Raw genomic sequence first — 20,519 nt, forward strand, 5'->3', positions numbered from 1 at the left:
GTGTAAATAACAACATCATCGGCGTATTGAATAATTTTGGACTTACGTGATATAACATTTTCTATGTCCATTGTGTACAGGCTGTAGAGGATTGGGCTCAAGATACTACCTTGTGGTAATCCAGATCTACATATTCTTGATTCCGAAACTTCTTTATTTATCTTTAAGGAAACTGATCGACTAGAGTAAGCTGATTTTATGAAGTTGGCAAAGGAGGTTGGTAGACCAATATTGATAAGTTTCTCTTCTAGTATATTTATTTGAACATTATCATATGCTGAAGTGATATCCAAAAATGTAGCCAAAGTGTTGTATTTGTGTGTGAATCCTAGATAGATGTCATTTACTAGTATCGTTAGGGGTTCTAAGGAAGATCTTCCCTTTCTAAAAGCATATTGTGAGTCAGGTAATATTTTTTCATTTTCTAGCCAATATTCAAGCCTGTTCTTTATCATTCTTTCCATGGTTTTAAATATACACGATGATAAAGCTATGGGTCTATATGAATCTGCATTTCCGTTCTGTTTTCCAGGTTTTTTGATAGGTACTACGATGTATTCTTTCCACATTGGTGGAAAAGGAATCTTTTTTATCCAAATCGAATTGAACAATTCTAACAGGGCTTTCTTATGGCCTAAGGGCATTTTATGCAACATATTGTATGAAATGTTATCCGCCCCGGGAGATTTATTATTTGTTGATTTAATGCATTGTTCGGGTTCCCATAATTGAAATAGTGATTGTAGAAAAGAAGTGTTTCTATTTACAGTAGCTATTTGTTGAGTAATGTTGTTTTCAACCCATGGGGGTGAGATTTTTGTGTGGAATTCATTTATCCAGTCTTCTTTGGGGTTTATTGGGGGTTTATTTACTTGTTTTCGGTTTTTATATCGGTTTACTTTGTTCCACACTTCTTTAATTGGTGTATTTTGATTTAGATTTTGGCAATAATTAATCCAGCTTTTTTTCTTAGTTTCTTTGAAAGTTTTTTTAGCTACTGCATCAAGTCTTTTATATTCTGTTAGATTATTAAGATTTGGAGCATGTGTGTAGGTTAAGTAAGCTTGTTTTCTTGCTTTAGCAGCTATGTTACAGGTTTCATTCCACCAGTCCTTCGAACAATGATTTCTATTTTGTGTGTTTGATTTTTGTAAGGGAATTGCTTTGTTGGCAGCTTTGTTAATATTGTCGATAATGCCCATTAGTGATGATTTTGGTTCTGTAGCTTCAAGTGTAGCGGTGTATACATCCCAATTAGCAGCCTTGAGTCTCCATATGTTATGTTTTGTCTGTTTAATTTGCGCAAGCGGGCTATTCCTTCCAAATTGTATGTGTATTGGTAAGTGGTTAGAGCCATAAGGTTCTTCTAAAGTAGACCACGTAATTAGGTGCGTCAGATCCTGTGTACAGAGGGTCAAGTCTACAGCTGACTTCTTATTGTTTGCTAATGTAGGTGATCCGTCGTTCAAAATTACTAGGTTGCATTGTTCGATAGCTTCCAAAAGAGTCTTGCCATAGATATCGTCATATCCATCATTCCAAGCCAAACTATGTGCGTTAAAGTCGCCCCCAATTATGAATGGTTTTGGAATTTGTTCCAAAAAGTTGATCCACTGTTGTAATGATATTCTACTTCTCGGTTTAAAGTATACTGAAACGAAGTAAATTTTTTTTTGTATAAATGGAAAATTAACCGAGATACAAGTATGCTCAAAGTTTATTGTAGTTGGAATTGAGACTTCTTGGTATATTAAGTCTGATTTTAATAAAATGGCTGAGCCGCCGTACCCGTCGTCCCGGTCACAGCGAATATTGTTGAGGCCTTTAAAATTATAATATTTTCCTGCTTTAAACCATGTTTCCGATAGAAGTGCAACGGAGTAGTTGCCCCTATCTAGTAGATATTCTAGGTTAGTTTTATTAGAAACTGCTGAACGGCAGTTCCATTGAAGAATATTTATTGAATGGTTGAGGTCTGAGAATGTGATGACGTGTTTCCATTTATAGTTAATTTGACTAAGTTTTCGAGTTCTTCCTTATTTATATTTATACTTTTTGTTACTAAAACTTTTGTGACAATTTCTATAACTAATTCTAATATTGAATTTATCATGCTCAGGTCTGAAGGAGATGCAACTGAATTATTATTAATATTTCCTTTATAGTTAATACTGTCTAATATTCCTCCCTTAGGTAATTGAGATCTAGGGGAAGCTATAATTTCATTATGCAAAATTAATGTTGGATCTGGACTATTTGGTCTCTGTCTTTTAAATGTTCTAGAATTTGTATTATTTGAATTATTGTAAAATATGTTATTTGTTGACATTTGGTTAATTGAATTTGATGGGAGCTGGGTGGGTGTATAATTATTGGGATTTAATGGAGGGAAAGTTTTGAGGCAGGAAATGTTTGTAGTTTGTTCCGTATTAATGGTTGTTGCTTTTGCATAGGAGTTCCTGGGAAACTGTCTGTTGGCGTCTTGATAACTAATATTACTGGAAGACATAGCGTCTTTTACAAGTTTTTGACGTTGAAATTCCTGACACGCGCTCAAATTTGTAGTAAAATGATTCCCCGAACAACTAAAACATTTTGGAGTTATATCGGTCGTTTTACACTCTTTTGTGTTGTGTGATTCCTGACATTTTTCGCACCTAGCCCTGCTCTTACATTGTCCCCCTGTATGTCCAAATCTTAGACAATTAAAGCATAATAGCACCTTCTGTTTATATGGCTCGACTTCCTTTAGTACCTTGTTGATTGTTACATATTTTGGTAGTACCTGTGACCTAAAACTAACTACACATGTTTTTGTTGGAATATATTGGGTACCTTTTTCATCTACTTGCCTCCTATTTAATCTTTTGACTTGAATGACTTCAAATTTACAGTGTAAATCGTACATTTTGATTCTGTCTTTAACATACTCTACTGAAAATTCTGTGGAAATATCTCTTATTACGCCCTGTCTAACTACAAGAAACTTAGGAATGTATATGTCTAAATTATTTTTTGTAAATATTGCTTCATTTTTTTTAGATATGATATAGTTAGCCGATTTATAATCTTTAAATTTTATACGTATTTTATTTCTCCCTACTGCGTCAATGCTCACAATTTTGTCATCAATTTCTTTAAAATTTGTGATAATAATGTCACCTATCCTTAAAGCGTTTAACCTGCCTTTAAAATCGGGTGAATTATTTTCCAAATACACGTAATGAGGTCCCAAGTCGTTTTGTCGGTAAAGAAATTCCTCCCTTTTTGTTCCTACTTCTTTGTTTATGGTATTTGTTATTGAAGTGTGTACATTAGCAAAGTCATTATCGATAATGGGTTTATTATTAACAAGTTTTGTGGTACTTATCTGTATAACCGGAACCAGATTTTGAAATCCTAACAGCTCCTCGTTTGAAGATGATGCATGTTCTGTATCCATTTGGGTTTCTAAAACATTGTTATCGGAGGCATCGCCTCCGCTAACTGCACTCATAAGTTTTTAATGTCTTTCCGAATTTCGCTTTTTTATTTGGTGTAATTAATTTACTTTTAAAGTTCACGAAATATTTATTTATATAGCTAATTTATAAACACCGGTTTTAAAAACAAGCTTCTTTCTTACGCACGTCTAACTACCACGACGAATGAAAGCTGACTGAATCCACGAGGTTAGTATCTTAAAATGTTTAAATTGTTGCTTCCTTAAAATTTTTTATCTTTGATTATATGTCTTTCAATAATTTTTTTGTATGAAATAAATATAATGTAATTTTATTCCAGTCATGATTTACAAACTAAATTACTTACCCATTTATAAACATATTGGTCCCAGCTTGAAATAAACCAATGCCTAATCCCAAATCCTCATTTAAAACCATTGCTCGATCAGCTTCTGTGTTAAATAATTCCTTTTCTTGGTCCTCCATCGCAAACGCTCGAACCGTTCTGATATTGCTTACCGCCTCGTCCGCTACTGCAGTTGTTTTTTCTACCTTAAATTAAATAATATAAACATATAAACATTTTTTGAGCGCACACCAAAATTTACCTGAGCTTGAGCTCTTCTTGAAACTGATCTTAATAGAGAGCCGAAAATTGTTCCTACAGCTATTACAGATGGTATGCAAAGTAAGGAAATGAAAGTCATTTGAGGTGATATCATAATTAAAGATACTGAACAACCAACAATCTGCGTGGCAGCTCTCAAACCTCCAGAAACGGTTTGTTTGAAACTACTTTTAAAATCTTGAATATCTGCTGTTAATCTACAAACAAATAATACGTGTATGTTTGATAGCATTCTGAAATTTCTGACAGTAGTATCGTACAAGTAATTGTGGTATTTATAATATGAAGTCAAGAAAGTAATCGATTTTGAAAGTTTAGCATGCCTGCTATTGTAAGGATTGTAGCGTTTTAAATTTCTTAATATTTAATATCTATATAATAATGGTTCTGTTTTAAGTTTTGTAGTACGCTCCTGAGTTGTTTATTTGCGTTTGTCTCTTATAAAGGAATTTTAAAACGATCAATATATTATGGCATTTTAAGTTGAGATTCCTAATATCAAGTTTGTATTCATTTGTTTCTAAATATAGATGTGTTTGCCTCTGTTACATTCTCAGGTAGATTATTCCGGTTAAAACAAAAAATCGAGTTACGAAGTCAAAATAATCAATATAATACGTGTTATGTGTTATTTCGACGAATTTATTTCCAGTTACCCAATTTAAAAGTAAATAATGAAGATGTTTTTTTTGTCGGTTCGTTGCTAAGAACGAGCAAGTGTCGAGGGTAGATTGTTTGTTTAGGTTCGTAGACCACAAAAACTAGCTGTGAGACGCGAGGGGAATTTATTTTGGTTGAATTTGTAAAATCTAACGCATAAGGAGTCAAGCAAGAGATTTGAGACGAGAAAGACGTTTGGCGGATTTTGAATCTGTAGCCAATTCTTTATGTGTAATGTCTTAAGACCGGTTCAGGTGATAATACTCTTTGCATAATGGCAGTTTAGAACAGAGTAATCATCATAAGATTTGTGCAGTACACCGGAACTTTTGAAAATTATTATATAGGATGTCCCCGTCGTCAGCTTGCTTCCTCCACCGAACCTAATTTTACATCTCTTGATTGTTCGTTCCTGAGTATAGAAATGGTTACCTTGTCCCTGTTGGAGAATATGTCCAGATAGATGTCCCATAGATGTTTAACAAGTTTTTTCAAAGTTAAGTGCGAAACAGTGAAATTCAAGTAACTTTTTAAGCGATTAAATTTTAAAGTAAAGACAGACATTTTTTTGCTAAAAGTAATAATTGCTTTCATTAAAATTTAAAAGGATTTGTAATAATTAATAAATTGTAAATTTTATGGTTTAACTTAGCTGTCATTTTAATTGTTTTTTTTTTAATTTAATGTTAACATATGACAGCTAGCTTTATTTTTTTCGATATTTATTTGTTTTGTTTGTTTAAAAAAAGGTTAATCTCTGTGCGGTAACATTTGTAAGTTTTTGTAGTATCTCCAACCCCTGGAGTTTGTAAACAGACACATGTAAGTTTTTTTTATTCTGTATTTTGCAACTATTTATGTAGTATATTTTTGTGCAATCTGTATTTTTGATAACTGTTTGTTTGAGACAAAAATAAACGTTTGATTTGTTTCTCCAACCATTTTGTTTATTTTAGTTTAGAAAAACTCCTAACCCCTGTTTGTGTTTCTTTATTTTAAGAAGGAAGAACCCTTCTTTTCTCCAGCAGGAAGTTTTCTCGAAGCGGCGTCCCATTTTAAATAGCTAGAGGTATTTCTTCTTGTCTTTATTTGCTCATTTTGTCCAGGAGATTTATGTAAGTACCCCTTTATTTCATTTTTTTTATAGCTGCCTAAATCCGAACCCTTGTCGTTCACTTATCCACGACCCCAGCTCTCCAGCTAACCGCTGAGTGCCGTTCGCACCAGTAACGATTGTTTTGCTTGCCCTATCTTCGCCCCCATAGTTTCTGTCCCCAATTTTATACCCCATAATCTTACCCTGAGGTAGGCAAAAAATATTTCGTTACAGGATAAGCAAGTATATGAAGTTTGATGATAGAATCTAAGTATTAAAATGGATTTTTATGTGAATAGCATATACCTTCTGTAAAGCCGATGAAAAAATATTTAGTTTGTTTTATATATTTTTCCGTTATGCACAGGTTACGGCATAAACCAGCCGATTAGCAAACTGAACAAAAAGAAAATAACTGTATACAGAAATATGTTTTATTGTATTAAAACTTTAGACACAAAAGTAAAGATGTAGAGAAGCTTTTTTTTTCAAAGAATTCTGGATCCGTAATTAGAGCGTCAATTTCCTATTAAATTTTGTTTTAAATATTCAATATACGTAAAGGGATGGCAAACATTTTGTTTTTAGTACTGCCAAAAAATTTTCCCACGCAATTTTTCACTAGTAGGGAAAAATTGCATGGGAATGTCAGCTATTCGATGCTTCTCTTTTTTATTCAAATTGCAAACTTTGCACTAAGATATCCGCAAGCTTTTAGCCCGATTTGATTTAGGGCCTCGTTTGTTGAAAATAATGAATAATTGCTAATTCTGGATTATTTTCAAGATTACCAGAGTTCCATATAGTTTACTCTGCATTAACGGTGGCCTTAAAGAAGTAGAAACCAATGAAACAACGAGTGAATTCTTAGCCCACATTATTAGTTCAGAAAGAATTCAGATGCTTAGATCGAACAGTTTAATTTACGTAAATTAAACGTAAAATTTTGCGTCATATGCCGCGAGAACAGTATACCATTGACAAAATTCCACACTTCGATTGATTTTCAATGAAATTTAAGTGGGCAAAGAGGTGCATGTTTTGATCAAGAACTGGGTTATGACACTTTTTATTTAGCTTGTACACATTGTCCCGCAGAAATGGCCCTTATTCTTCTTTAGGTGCGGTGTCCGCATTCAGATGTTGGCCGCCATCATGTTTACAATTTCCTGAAACCTTTCTCTGTCGGCTGCTACGCGAAATAATTCTTCTACTGTGGAACTACACCATTGCCTAATATTACGCAGCCAAGAAAGTTTCTTTCGACCCATCCATCTCTTTCTTTTGTATCGAGTTGTGCTCGGTCGAATGCCTTCTCGAAGTCGATAAAACAAACATAAAAGCTCTTTCGGAACTTATAACTTTTTTGTAAGAGAACTCGCATACACAATAGTATCTTTCTAGTTCCTAAACCATTTCTAAATCCAACTTGCTTATTACCCAGTCTACTTTCGCACAGAAGGAATAGTCGGTTTTGTATAATTCGTAAAAGTATTTTAAGTATGTGGCTCATCAAACTGATTAGTCTAAAGTCGCTGCATTTGGTGTGTCTGCTGCTTTCCTTGCTTTTCCTATTTTCCTTCCCTTGGTAATAGTGTAAACAGTTACTCCAACCAATCATCCAATATTTTTCCTTCGTTGTAAATTTTGTTAAAGTGGTGTAGGTAATGCTTTCCTCGGCCAAAAGTTTAAGTAGCTAAACAGGAATACAGACGCCTTTCTGGAAGTTAAAATCAGGTATTGGTTTCTTTGTTATTTATGGTTATTTATGATAGATGCACTTCTTCCATATTTTCTGCCCATCTGCGTCAGCAGTAGGAGCATAAACTTGGATTATATATATATATATATATATATATATATATATATATATATATATATATATATATATATATATATACCCTCGTCGTCACTGAGGAGTAGGCAGATTAAGACCTCAGTGCCGAGAGACAGTTCTTGCAATATAGAACACGATACTGGTACGTCTCGAGTGAGGGGAGTAGGCAGATTGAGACCATGAACTCGAACCGAACCGTATCACTCTTGATAATGGCTCCAAAATGGGTGCCGAAACATCGAGTTTTAAATTCTCAACGCGGTTCTTCCCGAGAACTCAGTAATTTTCATATATATATATATATATATATATATATATATATATATATATATATATATATATATATATATATATATATGTATATATATATATATATATATATATATATATATATATATAACTGTTTTGGATGGGTTGGAGTCAATAATAGGGCTATTGGTTAACTATTTTTTTATTCTCGAGCTTTCAATTGTGTTTACAATTATTATCAAGAGCTAAAAAAGACAAAATACTTACAAGGTTGAACTAAAAAGAAAAAACAATTTTTGTTAACTTACCAAATAAAAATTAGTTTGGTAAGTAAAAATCACTGCTTACATCTTCAAAATGTTTAATACAAAAATGTTTTTATCTAATAAATGTTTCTCTGAAAATTTTTTTTTTTTTTATAATTTTGAAAACATTTTTTTAATATAAGAATAATTGAATTTATAAATAAGTTCAAATAGCAACAAATTACAAATAGCCTCAATGTCATAAATGCCAACATAAAATTTTTATTTTTGACAATTATATTGCCAAAAGTAAAACTTCGTTTAAACATTCTTTTTTGTTTAGTAACAAAAAGAAGAAGATTTATTCACCGTTGACAGATGTCTGAAAGAATGTGACAGATATATGGAGAATTAAATATGACATTTTACAAGTTTTATATATAAATCATAAAGAAAGAATATAATTATAAATTTTGCTTAAATTTTGAATTTCAGATCTTTTGTTTAAACTTTTATCATTTTTGCTAATACAAACCATTTCCAAAAAAGTCCTTTTAAATTTATTACTTTCACTACATAAAATTTTAATGTTATCAAAATCCATAATATATATATATATATATATATATATATATATATATATATATATATATATATATATATATATATATATATATATATATATATATATATTTACAGGTTGAACAGTCAGCTGTATTAAAATTACTCTGTCTGACATTGGGATGAAGTTAGTGACATATTTGCTAATATGCTGTTTCATATATTGATACTCCGTTTCGATGCATATGGTCTTGATTTCCAGAAAAATTAACTCACCCCCAGGATAGTAACATTTAGTTTGTCCATTTCAGAGAATACATTACTCAGCTTCTTCTTCTTCAGTGCCTTATCTGGTCCGGATGTTGGCGATCATCAAGGCTATCATGGTTTTGTTGACTGCTCTGCGAAACAGCTCCGCGGAGGTCATCCCAAAACCATTCTCTGCCAAATACTTTACCCTGCATAACGAGTTGAAGAATTCGATATTTTTCTTCGTTCCACATCACGTGGCCGAGGTACTCAAGCTTACGTTGTTTCACTAAATTAAACACTTCTTTTTCTTTTGTCATGCGCTGTAGAACCTCAACGTTGGTGACAAGGTCCACATACGATATTTTTAGTATCCTCCTAGATCCACATATCGAAGGCTTCAATCCGCTTTTTTGTGGCTTGCGTCAGTGTCAAGGCTTCAACTCCATAAAGTAACACTGGAAGAATGTAGCACCTCACTATCCGCATCTTGGTTCCCAAACTGAGATCACTGCAGCAAAGCAAAGATTTCAACTTGATAAATGTAGACCATGCCATTTCAATTCTGGATCTAATCTCTTGAGCGTAGTCCCATTGTAAGTTGTGGGTAGCTCCGAGGTAAGTGAATCTGTCAACTCTTCGCTACCTGCCATTAGTGCCCCGGGATCTAAATTTGCACGGCTGGCAACAATGAATTTAGTTTTCTTATTATTAAGGTCTAGTCCGTATGTTACGCTCACAGTTCTCACTCGGTCTAGTAAGGCTTATAGATCATTTAGGCTGGTTGCTAGTAACACAGTGTCATCGGCATGCCGGATATTATTGATGTATTCACCGTTCACTCGAATTCCCATTTCTCATTACTCAGCTTACCAGCTTCATATAAAGTTGTTACGTTCCATGTTGCTACTCCGTACGGGTTCTTCATTTGTATCTTATGTCTGGTGATGTTTTATTTATAGGGATTTCGCTGGCTAGCGACCTGTGAAACCCTATGGTTTAATTGTGTATTGCTTCCCCCTGTCAGATTTTAAGTTCCGCCGCCCATGATTATTCGTTTCACTTATCGATGCCATGATGACTTTACTAGTGAGTATAATGGGGTAGGTTCTCGTTGACTTTCCCATCGCAGTGTTTTAGCCGTATCAATCTAATATGGTAATTATTGTCGTCTAAAAGTGTCCCGAGGAAATTAAATACCCCGAGTATTTAATTTCCTCGGTAGCACCCATACCCTATAGGCATTCCCCTATCCGCCACCTAGATAGGCGCTCAATGGTGGATCTAGCAACCACACACGGGAGTGTGTTTAGGTTTGACCAAGAATAGTAAATTAACATGTGCCCAAAGTCCCATCTCGTATTGCACCAATTTGGCTAGCCATAACACACGCACTCTTTTCGGACAGTGTCAAGAATCTTATATATTCGATTATTTTGTTTCAACTTCTATATCTTTTATTTTAGATATTCCTTATAAAGAAGATATATTTTGCTTTTAAACAAAGATTCAAATTAGAGCAACATATATTGGAACTAATAAATATTAAACTTAATGTTTGTCACACCCTACCATTATATTTTAATGCCAGATTAAATGTTTAGTAGTTATTTAATGCCGGTATGTACAATACGAATTCAGTATCAAACTTGGGTATGACATTGCGCAACGAAGCCATGAAGAAGGTGAACTAACAAATTTCTCAAATTTGATAAATTTTCTAAACTCTATGGTTGTAGTTAAGTGTACATTGGAATAATAAACCTTGATGCGAATACTCGTTCGACTGAACATAAGAGTAACGGTGGCCTTTGTCTCAACCTAGCAAAGTTCATTCGAAGAAAACTACCAAAGTCCATTCAAAGAAACACAGATGCTCAATAGAATATCACTCTATTGCCCACGGATGTTCAGAGAGGTTATCGAAATCCTAACACCCGATCAATTTTAATCCTAAAGAAGAGGTTATACATTTAAACAGGGTATGGAACTCAACGAAATACGAAACCTCGTCCTAGACGCCCCTGAAATTCCAATTCCGATCCCGACAGGGTCCAGGAGTATTTGAATACTATAAATAGTGCACATATTCGAAAATCAGCATGTGAGTTAACGAAAATAATTATACCACTATAAAACATCGGTAACCAAAGTGCACACTCCTTGATAATAATTAAATCTATTGATCTCTATTAGTACAATATTGTTGTAGTTAATAAGGCATACATACGTTTATTATAGTAAAATATTTATTACATAATAGTTACTCATGTACCAACGGCTTTAAGTAGATGTTTATGCCTAAGGACGACTATCTTACAAACACGAATGCCTCTGTCCTGAGTTTGTAAGTCGCCCGATGTATACTGAAGCCAGATGTCGCCCCTGAGATGTATACACATCTATTAATGCCCACGGTGCATACAGCCTTTTATGTCATACTTAAGGCGGAGTCCCATATATCCAATTTCCGACATCCGAAAATCATCTGTTTTCGTAGTTGCTATTTGGAAACTAGTCACATGGTTGCGATTGTTGGATACGAAAATCCGTAACTGTCAACTCTCAATGGTCAATTTTTTGTTTATTATTTGGATGTTTGGCTGATAATTGCCACTTTTGCGTGGTAAAACAGCAGAAGGGATTATTTCCGCATTGGAAATAATTTTACTATGGATAACGTAAAAGAAACTATGTAGACTCAATAACTTATGAAATGTGCAATTAGGCATTCTAAGGTAATTGCAATATTTATCAACATCATTTAGCTTCATTTCCTGCAATAGATTATTAAAAGCCTCTTGTGACTTTCTTTGCTTAAATATTTCACCAACCCAATATTTTCTTTGCCGAATTGTACGTTTTGTTTTTTTTTGCGAATTAACAGAAGTAGTCATAATAATATCGTTTTATTAACTTTACGAACATAGCTTCTTCGATTAAAATTCATGTTTCAATAAATTGAATGTACAGATGTTAAACTATTGGAATACAATTAGGTTACAAAACATCCGTTTTATCGGAAACAGTTAAAATAATTTCATCTTTATCCGATGTCCGAAGCGTAGTTAAAAATTTCGGATGAAATTCGGCGCGAAAATATTGATTCGATTCTGCCCAATCAAATGAGAATACTTTCGGGTCATCGCGTCGTCGGAAATCGGATACATGGGACTCCGCCTTAAGTAGTTTGGTATCATATTCACAATACAAATATTTTTAAAAATTCAGAAAATTGATCATAGTAGAGTAGGCAATACCGTCGTTAGGGTAATGATGTCCAACATAAATAATGCTACTGTCAAACCTAAAAAGTGAAATGCAGAAAAGTTTTGAAATTCCCGATGAAATCGCAAAAAAGGCGTATAAAGCAACACAAACACTTCTTAGGTACCGAAAAAAGAGAGACGCATACGACAAATTACTAAACTGGACGGCAGAAAACTGCATAGATCATAAAACTGTGCTACTTGGATACTGGAACTGCTGCCAAGTTCCTTGTGGTCCAAATATTCAATGATAAAAAAGACTTTAATCATAAATAAGAATATTAACACCTCTAATTACCATAACTTAGGCGAATATTTGAAGAGTCAAAAAGATACCAGCCCAAAAAGTCTAAAGTTCTGTCTAGAAGGTGGTTTAAAATTTATCTTATTTATGAAGCACCGAACGAGACGTTTTTAATGAACAAAGTTTCGTTAATATTTGATGGATGTCGATGGCAAGAACTGGTGAATATGCTAATTACTCATACAGAAAATAGAAAATCAATTTTTGTGATAAACGTACGGGACAAAAATCTACAAAAGGCGTGTTTTTACCATTATCACTGTCTGCGTCGAACATCGGCAACTCTACTAGCAGAAGCTGGAGCCAGCATGACAACATAGAAACGACATGGTGGATGGAAGAGTACGTCAGTTGCTGAAGGATATATAGAGAGTAATATATTTTCAATAAATGTGGTTTCAGGGACGATGGCAAGCATACCTTCTGGATCTGGCTTTTCCTTAGATAAACTTGATATGCAGACAAAGAAACATGAATCAACATTTGAATGCTATGCTGGAACAACGTTGTAACCTCCAATACTTTCATATGTGGGTTTTCCATGAAAAAGCGTTCTATATGTGCAAAATAATGTACTGCTGACTGTGGGTAATATTATGAGATTTAACTTGCCTGTTTTGGTAGTTTGAAAATTAGTCAACCTTCAACTGTCGGTGTAACAACGTTGTATGTGTTTTTGCACCTGTTTTGTAAGTCAACGTTTTCAGTCGTGTAATTTGTGATTTCGAACTAAAATGGATGTTAGTAGAACCAAGTCAGTGATTACACAAATTAACAGAGGGAAAACACGAAAGCTTAACATTGATAAGTGGAAGCAGAATATTAGAAAACGTTGCAGAGAAGCTGGTGATTCGTACGTTCTAGAGAAGTACCCAATGAAGCTCTAAGTTGCCCAAATGAAGTAAGTTAAAGTAACCTAACCTAAGTAACTGAGTTACAATGGCCAATCAAAATTTTTATCTCAGTCTCTTTCGCTGCAAGAGCCAAAAAGAAGAAGGGTTGGGGAAACATCTTGTCGTCAGTGTACGGTGAAATATACAGGAGAAAACATAAGGGTATGTAAAGCAACGGTATGTTATATATTTTCAATAATCGCTAGAAGACTCCAGTACCTTGTTGATAAAATGAAAGTAGGGGTAAATCTAAATGATCAACGTGGCAAAAATACTAATCGTCTAAAAAACAGATAACACGATAACAGATACAGAGAAAATATGCGAACATATTAGGTCATTTCCGCAGCAAGAAAATCATTATAGCAGAAATGCTTCTTCTAAAAGTTGCCTTCCAGCTGATTTAAGCATCTCAAAAATGTACAGATTATTTTTAAAAATGTACCCTGATACAAAAATCTCTCTACGAAATTACCACGACATTTTTAAAAGAGATTAAGACAAGATACTGAAATTGCAAAAGTAAATGCTAATTATGTCGTTTTATGTACTGATTTGCAACAAGTCCTTTTTTGTCCTTATCTAACTCACTCATCAATCTTCTATCAGCGACAACTTTCTTCGTATAACTACGCTGTTCATAATATGAGGAGTAATACTGCTACAATGATGCTGTGGAACGAAGTAATGGCTCCACTGAGATAGCATCAGCATTGCTACTAAATATAACTGAAAACTTCAATTTTCTTGATCCAGGTCAAGAAAGAAAACTTTTTATTTGGTCAGATAGATGTTTCAGCCAAAATAACAATTAGAAAGTCATAACATTACTTCGACTACTACGAACACAGCTGTGGCTATGTAGCTGTGCCCACAGCTCGTGGGCACAGCTTTCTGCCCTGTGATAGAGACTTTGCCCTCATAGAACGCAATAAAAAACTTTCATCGGTTTATATCCCGTTTCAGTGGACAGACGTAATTACAAAACCTAGAGTTAAAATATATTTAAAGTTATCTACATGCATCAAACATGTTTTTAAAATGTTATCAACGTAGAAAATGTAGTATGGAAAGATCCAAAGTGCAAAATAACTCAGTGTGGATACAAATTAGCTAAGATGATCCAAATATTATACGGTTAAGAAAACCCCAAAAAACTATTCCACCCTGGTCATCTTATTCTTTAAAGTCAACTAAAACACCCATAACTAAAGTTACTCTTGCTGAACTTACAGAAGCCTATGAAGGGCCACTACCAATTAAAAAAGAAAAACATGCCAATTTATTAAAATATTGCCAAATATATATCACTACAGTATGTAAGCTATTATCAAAATCTTAAGACTGAATAATATTATTTTGATATATATATATATATATATATATATATATATATATATATATATATATATATATATATATATATATATACCCGGTATTTAGGCGGCACACGCCCTTCCGGTAGGGATCTATGGAGGAGTATCACCAAGCCACAAGCCCTTATCTCTTGCCGTACTGCTCCACCATAGGCCGATCAGATACCAGCATATTCTAGACTAAGCCGCAGATTCATTTAGAATTTTAAACTGCTGCGTTAGCCTTTTTGTTTTCTGTACACCGAGCTGGGGATTGAACTGACATCTCTCGCAGTGAAGCGAAGGAGAAGCCAGCCGCCCAGCCCGCTTGGCTATCCGATCGACGTACATATTTTGATATGTACGTCATATAAAACATGTTTATAAGTAATTTGTTAATAATATGTACGTTCCTTAATTTCACGTGTACTTCATTTTTTATTTCTTAAACAATGTTTTAACCGACGGGGATTTAACACGTTGTTTTATTAAAATACAGCATATATGTTCATAAATGCTTGTTTTGTATAACCTAAGGTTATTTTTTTTTAATATTAATGTTATGCATCCTATAGTCTATGATATTACGCTCATAAATATATTTTTTTTACAAAATAATCAATTATACTTAAGGTGTTTTTTTTTTCAATTTGCCGACAAAATTTGATTTGGCGTTTACAACATTGTTCCAGCATAGCATTCATTTGCTTCTGTCAAACTATCTATCACGTTTTTCCAGATTTCCAGTTTTAGGTGAATTCCACTAAATAATGTTATGTAGTTATAATAATTTAATGCCATAACTTAATAATAAATGTTATTAACTCCTTCGGTACGGTGATGCACCCGTGTGCATCATGCTTGACTGTCCGCTCAGTATGGTGATGCACACGGGTGCATCATGAGTTTTCATTCGCCATAAACGGCGATACCACCGCCTGCATCATATTTAAGGTATTTTTGTTCCGTCCTAATTACCTTATTCGAATCTAAAAGTGGAGAAACCACGCCCAAAAATGGGTGATGTCTAGAAGGAGATTAGGTTTAGTTAATTTGATTGGTGGTAAGGTTGTTTGGATGTTTGACTGATGGGATTGTGTGGGAAGGGAGGTTACTGTGCTGCATTTTACTAGAACTTTTACTTAGCTGCATTTTACTTACCTTACAAGTTGAGTTTTTGTTGTCAGAGAAGTAGGTGTTGATAATGTCTCAGAGCAGCGATTCTGAATCCGACCTAGATTTCGATTACGAAGGTTCTGACGATGATATAAGTTCAGAAAGTGATTATTCATACAGACGAGGAGGAAGATGATGAACCAGTACAATATGGGGATTGGAAAGTTATTTCAACTCCATTAGTGTTATTCATTAACAAATTAGTGTTATTACATTAACTTTAACAAGTAATTAATTATAGTGTGATACTGTATTTTAACAGACCGCGCGAAGCCGCTCGGTAAGCGCTCGAATCCGTATATAGGAGCCGACTTACCGAACGACGATCCTGCACGAAGGGATTAAAAAGTTATCAATTTTTTTGTCTTTATATATGTGCATAAAGTATACTTCTATGTAGTTGGTAACTAAGCAATAAAAACACAATAATGAACTAGTATGAGATAAAAAAATAAAGCTATTTTTTATGTGTAATAATCGGAATTGTTATAAAATTTCTTTCCAGTGGTACAAAAATAATTTACCACAAATGTTTTAGAAAAAGCAACATAAAACCTTTATCGTCCTTATAATAATGGAATAGCGGTGTTTTAATGCAAAAACACAATAACTTTTTAATTTAACACCTTGACTGCTGTGGTTAAATACTTAATATACTAGTTCTTGCTTCACATGCTCCCGGAGATACGTTATGGTTTATTCTGTCTATGCGTCACATGCCGCATGTGGCATGTGTGTGCATATAGGTCCTTCATGCCTTCTAGTACACAGAAGTATAACTTTTGCATATACTTTATACATGAAACTATTATAGAAGTATTAATCTACTTTCCTCTCAAACAGGACATGTCGCCAACGTCTCGTGTAGCACAGACAGCGAAATAAATTTTCTCTTGTAGGTAATTATAAAGGATAAAATTAAACATGTTTGTAAAAACCAAATATTTTATATTAAAATAAAAAGAATAAACCCATTTTAAAATTAACTGGTAGTTTCTGCTTCTTCTATTTATTTATGTGCCTTGTTAAAACAAGACAAACAGTAGCCAGGTTGACCAGGGCAATCGGAACAAAAAGTTATAATCCTACGAACTTTTTTATCTACTTCACGGTAACTTAAACCTGAAGATTTTAATACTTGACGACAACCTCTACATGGCTTTTGCCGTTTTCTTCCAGGTCCTTCAGGTTTGGTAAAAGTATGCACTCTTTTTTTTGGAAGTGGTTTTTCTTCAAGTGATTGTACTAAATTATATGCCAACTGACGTCTAAATTCTGTAATGCTCATTTTTGTTTTAGAGCACATATTGAATATAATTAAGCTATTAACAACAGATGTTCCAAGTATCATCTCAAATACTACTTTTCTAAAAAAAATGAATATTAAAAGAAAGAGATATTAAAATTAAAACCTATTTTATTTCTTACCGGTACCATTTCAAGCTTCGACGTAGCACTGTATGGTAGGATGACATCTGATCCGAATAGTCTACGCCTTTCTTTGCAGAGTTGTAATCGATTATACATTTCGGTTTCACAATTTCCTCTTTTTGCCTATTCTGGTTTCCTGTTGGAATTAACTTCTTACTATGGGCTGGTACACTTGAAATCATTAACACAGGTCTCTTATCCATCCACTTAATAATTCTTAGTCCATCTTTCTTTTTTCCAATAACTTCTCTTCGCTTCATCTTTTTGGACTGGTTAAAAATAGGTGGTATTCCTTTTCTGTTTCCTCTCAGAGTTCCACAGTACATCATATTTTCTGCTAACAATCTTTTAACAAGAGGAATTCCTGAATAAAAATTATCAGCAAATAATATTTTGCCAGCTTTATTTGTGATACACTGAAGTAATTTTAGAACAACTGCTTCAGAGTGTGCCACATTAACTGGTTGTTGTTCATTTTTCCCTGTGTAAATATTTATATTGAAAGTATAGCCTTCAGGTGAACAGAGTTTGTACAATTTCACTCCATATTTATGAGTCTTGTTAGGGATGTACTGACGAAAATGGAGTCTCCCTCTAAAAGGTACCATAGATTCATCTATAACGAGAATGTTGCCAGGCTCCATTATTCTTTGAAAATTTTGAATCAGCTTTGTAACTAAATTTTCTATTTTGTATAATCTATTAGTTGTATCAGATGTCTCATTATTTTCAAAATGAAGAAGTTTCAATAAAAGCAAAAAGCGGTCTCGACTTAAAACTTTTGCAATAAATTTATTATAAAAAATATCATCTTTAGACCAATATAAATTTATATGTGGTACCTGAGTGAGACCCATTGCGATTATTACCCCTAGGAAGGCTTTTATTTCAGTTTTGTTCGTGGCTGTCCATGAATTTAATCTGGATTTTCTTGAGTGTTGCATACTTCATTGTTGAACAGCATAATTGTTGGTTTCATTAACGATGATATCCAATATTTCATCTGTTATAAAATGATTAAAAACATCTATTGGTTTCTGTACTGCACGTGGTTCAATATCAACTAATGTATTCTTTCTTACTACAAAATCGTCACCATCTACATCTTCTTCTAAATCGCACCATTCAGCACTACCACTACTCTCAACACTCTGTTAATTATTATCAGATAGAACTTGCTCATATGTTGTAGTAATAATTTCGCCATCACTATCAATAGACGAATTTAAATCGGAGGATGATGAAGATTTAGGTAAATAACTTTTATCTAGTAATGAATCGTCACTGTCATAGGGATCTTCGATACTGTCAGTATCAGATGAAAATTGAGTTGCTATCTGCTCGGTCTCCATATCGTGTTCATCACCCTGCTCATTCTCCATTTCGTATTCTACTATTTCTGTCTGTATTAACTTTTGTTCATTTTCATTATTAGAATTTTCATAACTTTCAATGAACCCTGTATTATCATTATCATATTCATTTAACATAGTATTCGTTTCAGAACTCTCTCCAAAGTTTTTACAATCACTAATTGTTTGCTCATTTACAACTTCTATCATCTTTTGTTTCACTATGTCCACCATATATCTTGCCCTTTTCGACATTTTCACAAGTACTGCTCACACTTTAATGAACTCTATATTATAAACTGAATATATATAAATACAGCGACAGGCACCGACAAGTTGAAAAGAATGACACATGCCTCTCGGGTTCTGTGACGCATGGTAATACATAATAAATTTTTGTTTATGGGCGGCACGTGTCTCTGGGGGCATGTCTCATATTACGGTTATCAGTAGCGAGAATTAAAAATTTGTTATCGATGGCTATTTGTTACACTTAAAACGATATGCAAATACCATTTTTATCGCTACCGCACGAGGCGGCGTTTTCACCAATTTTGCTACAGCACACTTGAAAAGTTACGCACATGCCCCTGGGGATACGTGACGCAGTCAAGGTGTTAAAAATAAAATGGGTTGGGAATTTAAAGGGAAATCAGTTTCTGGTACGTTCAGTGTTCTTTAGTAATTAAAACCGTTACAAAAAATGTTGTAAGTTTGTTAATATTACCTGTTAATAATTTCACCAGTTCTTTGCTGATCAAAAAATGCGATATCCTGTTTTAATATAGATTCAAATAAATCTGTCCTCATTTTATATGCCATCCGTTCTCCTAAATTCGAAAGCATAAAGATGTAGAAAAATGTACATACGCTCTAAAAATAATATTGTAAGTTACAAAAGATGTAAAAACATTGAAAAATATGTTATATTACTCCAGTCGTCAGAGACCTCACGAGAATCTTAAAAAACGCCAAACAGTTTTATAGAAACTGACTTATTTGTGGTAAAATATAAAAAATTCCATAGGAAAGCTGCACTATTTTCCTTTAAAACTCATTTTAATTTTTGTTGATAGAATACTCTGATCAACTTAATATAAACTCTGATAATTTTTACCGTCGAGTTGATACAAATTTTATTTAAAAAATTTATTTCGTGCGCGTAACTGATATTCAAAGCGTTATTTCTGAGATAACGGTTCGTTTTACATAAGAAGTATTAATAAACATTTTTGTTCATAATAATCTCAGCTACATTTCTTGTTTTGTTCGGTTTTTAAATTTTGATGTTTTCGGAGTCAAATTTATGCTTCTTCTCATTTTCATGTTTTGTGAGCTCAGTGATGTTGTTCTTGTCATATTTGTGAGAACGAATTCTGGATTAAAACAGTTGACTGGTTTGCCCAATATAGACACCTTCACAGTTAATACATGGTACATATTTCGTAAACAACATATGATTTTTTGAGTTTTGGAGTTTGTGTTTTTAATTTGATGAAATATTTATTTAAAAGGTTGTTACCTTTGTGCGCCACAGTTATGTTATGTTGGGCTAAAAGATTCGTTAGTTGCTCGGATAAACCTTTTATATACGGAAGATTTGTATATGTAGTCTTGATACTGTTGAGTTTATTGTTATTTGTATTGTAAAATTTATGTAATCTTGTTTTGAAAAAGGTTTCGACTATTCTCGGATTAACCAGTAGATTTCAGCGTTGGCTCTTACGGACAATGTTAATCAAATGGAAGAAAACGCTGCAGCGTTGCTAGT

The 20,519-nt window shown here is 33.5% G+C and overlaps 1 protein-coding gene across 2 annotated transcripts in view; it reads right to left on the reverse strand.

The window, feature by feature from the left end:
* The window catches only part of LOC140443602 (mitochondrial potassium channel ATP-binding subunit), a 59,385-nt gene that overhangs the window by 27,922 nt on the left and 10,944 nt on the right, over nt 1-20,519 (reverse strand). For both annotated transcript variants that reach the window (XM_072534952.1, XM_072534950.1), the window contains exons 4-6: nt 19,476-19,621; nt 4,052-4,268; nt 3,811-3,995 (exon numbers count right to left, since the gene is read on the reverse strand). In XM_072534952.1, coding sequence (XP_072391053.1) covers nt 3,811-3,995; nt 4,052-4,268; nt 19,476-19,621 — 548 coding nt within the window. The remainder of the gene's footprint in view (nt 1-3,810; nt 3,996-4,051; nt 4,269-19,475; nt 19,622-20,519) is intronic.

This window comes from Diabrotica undecimpunctata, chromosome 6 (assembly GCF_040954645.1).
Source record: "Diabrotica undecimpunctata isolate CICGRU chromosome 6, icDiaUnde3, whole genome shotgun sequence".
Taxonomy (NCBI): domain Eukaryota; kingdom Metazoa; phylum Arthropoda; class Insecta; order Coleoptera; family Chrysomelidae; genus Diabrotica; species Diabrotica undecimpunctata.